At 41.3% G+C, this 10,668-nt stretch overlaps 1 protein-coding gene across 1 annotated transcript; it reads left to right on the forward strand.

Annotated features, from left to right (window-relative positions):
* The first annotated feature begins 7,057 nt into the window (after positions 1 to 7,057).
* LOC149239527 (uncharacterized) lies at positions 7,058 to 9,862 on the forward strand. Its single transcript, XM_089369888.1, has 2 exons — positions 7,058 to 7,853; positions 8,142 to 9,862. The coding sequence occupies exons 1-2, from the start codon at positions 7,058 to 7,060 to the stop codon at positions 9,860 to 9,862; spliced, it is 2,517 nt and encodes an 838-aa protein (XP_089226014.1).
* Positions 9,863 to 10,668: the final 806 nt, after the last annotated feature.

The following is a 10,668-nucleotide window of genomic DNA, read 5'->3' on the forward strand; positions in this document are numbered from 1 at the left end:
CTATGGGTGAATTGGAAGGCACTCTCAAATGGTTCAAGAAAGACAAGAGCCCTGGACTGGATGGATGGCCGGTAGAATTTTATCTCGCCTTTTTTGAAGTTATGGGTAATGATCTTCTCCATGTTATAGAAGAATGTCGGGTTAGTGGTCGAATGTATGATGCATTTAATTCTACTTTCATTTCTCTCATACCCAAATCTGATGCCCCTCAGACCTTTAATGACTTTTGTCCCATCTCTCTCTAAAATTGTATATATAAGATCATTGCCAAGATTATTTCCAATTGGATTAAACCTATTTTATCTAAGCATATCTCTCCAAAACAGTTTTCTTTCCTTAACCACCGTAGATTCACGAAGCAGTTGGTACTGCATAGGAGGTCCTTCACTCCATCAAGACCAAGAGGCTAAAAGGTATGATACTCAAGATCGATTTGGCAAAGGCTTTTGATCGTACCAGCTAGCTTTACCTGAGAATGTTTTTGACTCATTTGGGCTTTCCCTTAGGCTTCATACAATGGATCATGTGTTGTATTACCAATGTTTCATATAGTGTACTTATCAATGGATCTACCTCATCTTTCTTTCACGTTGAACGAGGCCTCAGACAAGGTTTTCCACTCTCACCACTACTCTTCTTGCTGGTCATGGAAGGATTGAGTCGATGCATATATGAGGATAAGAGACAGGGAAGACTGCAGGGAATTAATATCACCAATAGTTGTATCCTTACCCATATCCTCTTCATTGATGATGTTCTCATATTTCTCAATGGATCGATTGGAGACACTATATCATTTTCCACTATCCTCATATCATTCTGTTTTGCCACAAACATGGAATGCAAGCAACTTAAATCGACTTTGACTACCGTTGGTTATTCTATAAATGAAATACACACAACTCAGCTATGTCTTCCTTATACTATCCTCCCTTTTGATGATGGACTTAACTACATGGGATTTAGACTCAAGCCTATAAAGTGTAATATAGTTGATTGGGTTTGGCTTGTGGCAAAAATCAGAAGGCCTCTGAATATTTAGCATCACAGATGGATCTCTAGGGATGGATGACTCACTCTCATCAAATCTGTATTGGAAGCTACTTTGGTGTATTGGATGTCATTGGCATGGATTCCAAGGGGTATACTGCACAGAATACAATATTTTTGTTGCATATTCTTATGGAAACGGAAATAATAAGGCTATACATATGCTTGGGTTAGATGGGATAACATTGCACTTCCAAAGAAATGGGGCAGATGGGGCATGAAAAATTTAGACGCCTTTGCAAAATCTTTAGCAGCCAAAATGGGATGGAATGTTCTCACTTCTAAGAATATATGGTCTGAGGTGGTCATACAGAATTATATTTCCCCCCTCCATACACTTGATTGAATCAGGCAACCAACTTGGAATAGAACAAACATATCCATGGCTTGGATAGTGGTACTTAACTCTCTATCATTCATCCGAGATGGATTAACCTAGAGGATTGGCAATGGAAACCTGGTACGTATTGGCTTGGATCCCTGGTCTGGATGTGGGAACGCTTTTCAGCTCCCATAGGAGTTCCTACACTTCCTCTCGAATGCAAGTATTACTAGACTTGCTCATATAGCTGATCAGGACAATTCCACTATCTTCTATCAAGCCTGGAAATCTGCAGACCTACTAGGCATACCTCCCAACTGGCTCAATGTTTGGCAGACCTATATTAGTGCTCTCATAGAATCACATGTCTGGATCACTGAGGGAGAGGATGAGCTCATTTGGGCACACTCGCAACATGGTACTTATTCCCCTAAGGAAGGATACCCACTCATCTACTCTGATCACAAACCCCCTGTTTCTGATTGGTGGTGGCGTGCTCTCTGGAAACTGAAGGCGCCTCCCAGAGCTAAACTATTTATGTGGTGTATACTCCGCAACAAAGCACCCACAAGGGACAATTTACAAAAGCGATCATATCATGGACCAACCTGGTGTATACTTGCAAACATGCATTAGAATCTATTGAACATTTATTTCTTTCATGCCCTATTACTATAACATTTTGGCATGATGTACTTACAAATCTACACCTTCACTATAGATGGCAAGGAGCTAATATATTGGAAGCATGGCAATCATGGTGGTCTGCAGCACACTCTCCTAGGATTAGGAACCTCCCTCTCCTGATTTGCTGGTGTATTTGGCTACAGAGAAATAAGCTTATCTTTTCTGGTATTACCCAACGCTGGCCACATGCTATAGCACATCGCATATCTATTTATCACAGCATACCGGAGGAAGACCGCCCTCACACAACCCGCAATATAACTGTTGAGATTATCGACATGCATATCCCATGGGCATACTTTGACAGTTCTACACAACAACAAGGTTGTGGTGGGGGTGTGTTACTACATATCACTGAAAATCATTCCTATAAGATACATATGGGACTGGGGGATGGAACAAATAATTTTGTTGAACTCATTACACTCTGACATTTACTATATTTTTCACTTGAGAAGGGATGTCGTCGCATACAGATTTTTGGTGATTCCAAACTTATCATAAATTGGTTTAACCAACAATCTGCATGTCACGTGCACACACTCCGGAACATTTTGGATGAGACTATGCTTCTAAAATCTCAATTTGATTATATCTCTTGTCATCATATATACAGGGAGTGCAACTAGGTTTCTGATGGATTATCCAAGGAGGCCACACACCAGCCATGGGGGCTCTGGATGATCCAGGAGCAGACAGAGCAGGAATTCTACAGATATTTTCATCGACCATATGATGACCAGCAACAGAATGGGGTCGACAGGCCCTGATTATATGTTTTTTTCACGACTTATGACTGTGAACATAATTTTCTTTGTTATTTATGTACATAATTTATATTTGAGAGACATATCATATGTAAATTTATTAGTCTCCCAACCTGGGATAGTATAATTATTGATAGCATCACACAGACAGTGGCATAGCCACCCTTATAGCATATGCTTACAAGCATCTACAACATGTAATTTTCAACTCATTAATGAAAATTACGATTTTTCCTTGGGGAAAAAAATACACCAGGTGAGGAGAATTACAACATGGGTCTGCAGTTCCCCCCCGTGGGATGGGTCCTTTTTTTTCCTTATGCTTCAACAATATGCTTCTCTCTCAATTTGCAATGGGTAGAAAACAAAAATGGTGTTTGAACTCAAATGGGAGCTCAAATGCTATGAGACAATAATGTTGATGATGAAAATGGCCATGGTGAAGAATGAATAGAAAACCCTCTATTTACAACAAAGGATTGAGCTAAACTAGGAATTAGAAAATAATAAATTATTTTTTACTAAATCAAATTCTAGCCATTGTGAATACTTTCTTATATTTTTTTAGAGGGAAAAGTTATTAAAATGGTCAAATATATTCATTTAGAAAGTTATTGAAGTAATTAACAAATAAAAATGATTTATTAATTACTTTATGAGAATTAAGCAAGAAATAATTATACTAAATAATGGTTTAATAATTATCTCATAGGGAAAATAATGAATAATAAATAAATAATGGTTTATTTAATTATTCCAAGGTGATTAAGTCAAAAGTAATAAGAAATAATTATCAAATAATAATTAATCATTATTTCTAGAGAAAATTAAATAAATAATGATTTGTTCAATTATTCTCATGGGGTTTTTTGGATTTTAATGAAAAATAATAAAATGGTTTATTAAATTATTTCTTATAGTGAAAGTGGGTTTTATCGTGGTTTTACCATGGTAAAATTAATCCTACATGGTGTATTTCGATCAACCTAGTAAGAAATGGTTGGGTGTTAACCATAAAATTATAAGATAAGGAGACTAAAAGACAATTAAGCAAAATTATCTAAATTATGGGCTTCCATGGGGATGAGCTCCTTGCTGTTTCCTAGGGAGCAAATTGGTTCAAGAAGGATACCCATGCGTTTCTTGATATGGACCAACTTTTGATCCATTGATATTAATTATCACTACACATGATCCAGAGAAAGAAGAATGTCCTCCCTGCTCTCATTTTTGTCTACCAGAACTCCACCAAGTAGGAACTTGAGGTGCCAATATATATTCATTGCGTACATGTACTAATTATACCACCATCTAGTATGCCCTAATATGGGACCCAATCAGCTACCTCCACCAACACTTCAATGTCTGTAAGGGTGCATCACTCATCAACTAGTTCTCTTTCAACCTGAGTAATTTCCTCTTGGATTGGCTATGGAGTACTTTCTCTAAATTGAGCCACTAAACTTTCATCTCTCAATTCGGCTTGAGTGCACCCCCAATCTTGATAATATGCTACCTCACAGTGCGCTCAAGTTTTCTAACATGGCATGATCGCCTCCCTCATAGTAATTTGGGCCTAGATATAGACTGAGTGTCCCATTAGCCAAGAGAAAATTTTTGAAAAAAAAATAGCCTTTTTAAATAGTGCAGCTAATGGGCATTAACTGGAGGTAAAAATTGGATCACTCTGCAACTCTTTTAGGGTTCTTGTCAAGGTTCAGCTTCATCTGCGCGCGGCGCTCAGGGCTGTTGTCGCGACGCACCAAGTGCGCACGGCACATTGGCTCGCCCCTCCGTGTGTTCTCCTGCTCCTGCGCGGCGCTCAGGATTGCCACGGCGTACTGGGTCGTCGGCACGGCGCTTTGGCCCAGGCCCTTCTTTGCTCGATTTTTCTGGTCAAGAGCTCTTTGGCATCGCATTCTCGCATGGAGGCGTTGTTGTTGACCTAGCAGTGCCAAGCCAGTCCCTTCCACTCCGTGTGACTTCGACATGGATCTTAGTGGGGGCTCTGTTGCTTCCCCCCCAATTCCTCCAGAACTAGAAGCGTTCAAATCCTTAGTCGCAGCATCTGGGAAACGGACGACTAGCTCTCAGTCTAAGTTCGTCAAAAAACTAGGAAGCATTCCCACGGTGACACTGTTGGTGGAAGAAACATGTAGAACAACGCTGAATCTCACCAAAAGAGGTCTTACCGGCCAGTTCACAGGGTTATGGCCATCCCTGAACGCTGTCGAGGAATGGGTAAAGCAAAACTGGACACCTTTGGTCAAATAAGGAATAAAAAGTTATTTCGTTGGCAAAGGTTTCTTTGTGTTTGTGTTCGAAAACGCTGAGGATAGAGGTCTAATCTTCAGAAACGGGCCATACTTCATGGGCCCTCAAGGGCTCTACCTGAACAAATGGTCTCCTGACTTCGATCAAGCTCAAGACGTGCCCACGGCGGTACCTATTTGGGTGCACCTCCCACATCTCCCCCTCCACTGTTGGAGTCAGAATTCGTTGCAATCCATAGGTAACGTTCTTGGCAGATACATAGATCAGGTGTCGAGGAAGGATCAATACTCCTGTTCCTGTATCTGCGTTGAGGTCGATCTTGAAGTTGGTTTACACGAAGCCATCAAACTCTCAATGGCGGACTGGACTCATTTTCCAGAGCTTGACTATGAGCAGCTGCCTTTTAAATGCCGACACTGCCATGAATATGGGCACTTATTGCAAGAAAAAAAATGAGGAAACTACGGAGAAAGAAAAAGGAGAGCAATGGAAACATGTAAAGAAACCAGCAAACAACAGGCAGAACAACAAAAACAAAGGCAAAGAGACAGGGAACAAACTAGGGCAAGAAAATGAAAGCACTCAAAACGCTAGAAGCAAGGAAACCATCAGCATAGAGGAGGACAAAAATCATTTTGAATCTCTCACTCCACCCTCAGATCCTCCAGAGGTAGAACGGGAAGATCCTCCCTAGCAGAACAATATCGAATCTTCAGATCCAGGTAACACTCCAAACTCGAACCCATGTAATATTTCATCCCCTTCATATGCTGATATAATCAAACAAAAGAAGAAGAATATAGAAAATGAGGGCTCATCGGATGAAGAGACCTTAGAAAGGACATCAAAGTGAGTTGGAAGGAAATCAAATAGAGAAACTAGGGAAGAAGAATCAGAAAGACAAAAAACCCTGGGAAGTCAAGCTACCATTGAAATGACTCTCGGAAGGAACACTAGACCAAGGGTCCCTAAGGGAGGTGGACCTACCCCAACAAGTTATAAATGATGCAGCTGGTCTCTTGGAATTGCAGGGGTTTGGGGAATCCCACTAAGGCAGAGGCTATCGGAGATATAATGAAGATGGAATCCACAGACATACTCATGCTCCAAGAGACAAAAATAGAAGGGGAAATCCTTCTAAACACTAGCAATACAAGATGGAAATTTGATTCAAGAAAGGTAGTCAGCGCAAGAGGTTCGGCTGGAGGAATAGGCACATTCTGGTCCAAAAATTCCCTCTCTTTAGAAAGTTCCTTTGCGACCCAACATTGGATATATACATAACTGCGCCATATAGCAAGTAATTTTAAGCTATCCCTATTTAATTTGACTGTACCTGTGCACTATTATGAGAAGAAAGAATGCTGGAAAACACTCTCGGACTATCTAGAGCTACTTAATCCTATGAATATAGTCATAGGAGGAGACCTGAACATAATCTTAGATCCCAAAGAAAAGAGAGGAGGGACCTCTCTGAGGAGACCCCTTCCTCGCCACAGTGGAAAACCTCATCCAACAATGGGACTTAGTAGACTTCAAACCAGTGAAAGGAGAATACACCTGGACTAACAATAGAGCAGGGGAACACCACATTTCTGCAAGGCTGGACAGATTCCTTACCAGCAGTTCTATTATGATGGATAAAAGAATTGTTTTCTCCAAGATTCTTCCTAAACTAACCTCAGATCACAAGCCAATCTTATTATTCTTAAAGGAAGAAGAAGACCTCGACCCCCTTCCTTTTCATTTCAGCCCTCTTTGGGTAGAAAGGGAAGGGTTCCACGAAACAGTTCAAACTGCATGGAGAATAGAAGTTCCAGGCTCCCCAAGTTACATTTGGGAACAAAAAATGAAAAATACTAAGAAGGTATTAAAAGAATGGATAAAGAAAGTCACAAACACTCCCATTAGTCAGAGAAAAGATGCAGTCAACTAGCTAGATGATCTCCAAGTGGAAATGGAAGAGAAAGACATCTCATCCATGGATCTAGATAATGAAAAAATTGCTCAAAGGAAAACATATAACTCATTTAGAAGCGAGGAAGAATATTGGCGCATTAAGTCCCGCAGCTTGTGGCTCAAAGCTGGGGATAGAAACACTAAATATTTTCACAGACAATACAGGGCTCGTCTTTCGCGAAACCACATTGCAGAAATCATCACAACTAGGGGACAGGTATGCAGAGGATTTGAACAAATTAAGGAAGCTGCTGTGAATCACTTCCAAAACCTTCTTAGTGCAGAAAAGGACGGGAGTGAGGAGGATATTGCAGAATTCCTCACAAACATTCCACATCTAGTCAGCGTAGATGACAACAACACTCTCTTGAGCCCTGTCACGAAAGAAGAGATTGCAAACATTGTCTGGTCCATGGAGCCAGACAAAGCACTTGGGCCTGACGGTTTTTCAATCCACTCTTACAGAAAATGTTGGGAGCTAATTAAAATTGATCTCATTAGAATGGTTCATGGTTTCATGAGGAAGGCAAAGATTGGAGGCGGGATAGATTCCACCTTCCTCGCCCTAATTCCAAAGGAAGCAAGCCCAAGCTCTTTTGACAGATACAGACCAATCTCTTTGTGTAACTCGTCCTACAAGATTGTGGCCAAACTGCTGGCGAATAGAATCAAACCCCTTTTGCAAAAATTAATATCTCCTGCCCAAGGGGGATTTGTGAAAGGAAGACACATTCTAGACAATGTCATTCAAGTCCAGGAAGCTCTGCATTCCAGTCACTCACGCAAAGAACAAGGTATGCTCATAAAACTTGGTATGTGCAATGCATTTGACAGAGTTAATCGTTCCTTCTTGTACAGGGTCCTTTTATCCTTTAGTTTCAGCCAGGACTTCATTAATCTTATCAAAACATGTCTGGAGAAGATTTGGATTGCACCCATGATAAATGGTAGACCTGCTAATTTCTTTTTAGCCACCAGGGGCTTGAGACAGGGCTGTCCCCTTTCACCCTTTCTTTACATTCTGATGGCAGACTCCTTGAGCAGAAAACTGACTTTGGACAAATAAAAGGGTTGTCTACCAGGGATCAGAATTGTGAAAGGCATAGACCCTGTGAACCATGCACTTTTCGCCGATGATTCACTATTGCTCGGAGGGGCCTCTCCAAGAATAGCTAAATCCTTCAAAACCATACTCCCGAAATATTGTAGCATCTCGGGAGCACTGGTAAGTGAGAGGAAAAGTGTTGTGTATGGGTGGAACACAGAGCAACACAAGACTGAGACAATTGCAAACGATCTGGGGTACACAAGACATGCAGATTGGGAAAAAATAAAATATTTGGGCCTTCCTATAACACTAGGCTCCAACAGAAATTACCTGTGGGAGGAAGTTATCTCGAAATTTAAAAGGAAGATCACTGCGTGCGGAGGATTCTGGCTAACCTCAGGGGGAAAATTAACTCTCATAAAATCAGTCCTCTCGGCTTTGCCCACATTCCAAGCATCTCTCATGCTGGCTCCAAAACTAATCTCAGATCAAATCTCCAGACTCATGCGCAATTTCTTGTGGAACGGTGGGAGAGGAAACACCAACAGATTTCATTTAATAAGTTGGGATATGGTGAAACGTCCGCTGGCAGAAGGTGGACTTCAAATCCGTGACCCTGTCCATGAAAATTTAGCTCTGGGCTGTAAGTTACTATGGCAGATCCACGCAGAGCCTTCTCATCCAGTTAGTCAGATCTTTAAATTGAAATATCTTAAAAATCAGTCAATAAAAACCTACAACACGGAGAAATCCCCAAAAGGAACGCAGGCCTGGAAACTGTGTAACAGAGGTATTGAATTTTTCAGATCCCACTTGTATCGAATCCCCGGTAATGGCAAAAATACAAAGCTATGGAGAGACAGTGTTATGGGACATCGCCCTCTAGCAGAAAACCACGAGATTACTGAGGTAAGAGTCTGGCTACAGTCAAAAGGCATAAGGAAAATCGAGGACATCTCTAGCTGGGACAGAAAAGGGAACTGGCAACGTTGGACTTTCCCCAGAATCCCTGAACATTTAAATGCTCAGCTAGACGTCCTTCAAGCCGCAATCTCTGACTTTTCCCCGGTGCACACAGAAGACGAAGACGTTTGGGGTTGGGGTAAGACCGGAGTATACACAGCTAGCCAAGGATATTATCAGATGCAGAGCAAAAAGGATTCGCCACACCCGGAATCTGTGTGGAAGCAGATTTGGGACAGCTTCGGCATTCCCAAAATCAACTTCTTCTTCTGGACTCTGTTCCACAACAAAATTCTGACTGGAGATAATTTGTGTAAGAGGAACATAGCTGGACCACATAGATGTGTCCTCTGCAAAAGAGCCTTGGAAACTGCAAATCATATGTTTTTAGCCTGCGAATTTGCAAAGGCGGTCTGGTCTTTCTTCCTCACCGGGCTGAACGTGTGTCCTCCAACTCAAAGCACGATTGACACCATGTTCTCCTCTTGGAATGACAGATATCCCTTCAGTATAGTCAGCAACTCAATTTGGCAAAAGGTGTGGATAGCTGCACCAAAGTATGTCTGCTGGAAACTTTGGTTAGCTCGGAATGAAATAATATTTAACAACACAGAATTTCCCTTAGCAAAAGTGGTGGAACAGGCAAAGAATCTCCTCTTAGAAACTTTGAACCACTCCTCAGTCAAAGGCGACAACTCCTTGCGAACCGAAAAAAGGGTGTGGTTGGATGCTTATACAGGAAAGGCCAGTCTTCCAGCACTCAACCGCCCAATGCATAAGGGAAAATGGTAGATCCGAGAATCAGAGGATAGCTTCCAGCAGTGGTGGAAATCTCAGGGCAAGTGCACCATTTTTTTCGATGGAGCCTCAAAAGGCAATCCAAGGAGGTCTGGAGCAGGAGGGGTGATCTTCTTTCAGAATGGGAAAAAAGACGACTTCAGTTGGGGTCTTGGAATGAAAACCAACAATCAAGCTGAAATTCTTAGCCTCTTGAAAGCCTGCCAAATGGCCAGAAAAGGAAATCCAGAAGAAATTCTAATCTTTGGTGATTCAGAACTGCTGATAAAAACGATGGTAAACAAGAAAAGGCTCAAGGACCCGGTGCTAAACAAACAGCTTTCAAGAGTGACCAGAATTCTAAAAGACTTTCCACCGGTTCAATTCTTTCACATTCTCAGAGGATTAAACAAGGAAGCAGACAGATTGGCGAATATTGGATTCACTTTACAGGACGGAATGATCAGCATAAATGCAGAAACATCGACTATGGCAATCATCCCCTAAGTAGAAAGAGAGCTAATGTAAATTCTGAAAATTGTAATGGTTGTTTAGGCTCTGCCCAACCTGTTTTCTATCAATAAAACATAACCGTTCCAGTTTAAAAAAAAAATAGTGCAGCTAATGATTATGGCTTCTTCTGCTAGAGGAGTCCTACAACACTTAACATCAAATGATTTTTTGATGACCTCTTACGAGTGGGGAGACCCCCTCTTAGAAGTAAGCTTGTCTACCTCACCCTGGTCTGGAATAATAGACAGCACCAAGTGTAAAATAATGTGAATTATAAAAAAATTATTCTAGTGGGGGTCGAATCAAAC

Source organism: Pinus tabuliformis, chromosome 8 (assembly GCF_031772625.1).
Source record: "Pinus tabuliformis cultivar Carrire ecotype Pingquan chromosome 8, CPIR1, whole genome shotgun sequence".
Lineage (NCBI taxonomy): Eukaryota > Viridiplantae > Streptophyta > Pinopsida > Pinales > Pinaceae > Pinus > Pinus tabuliformis.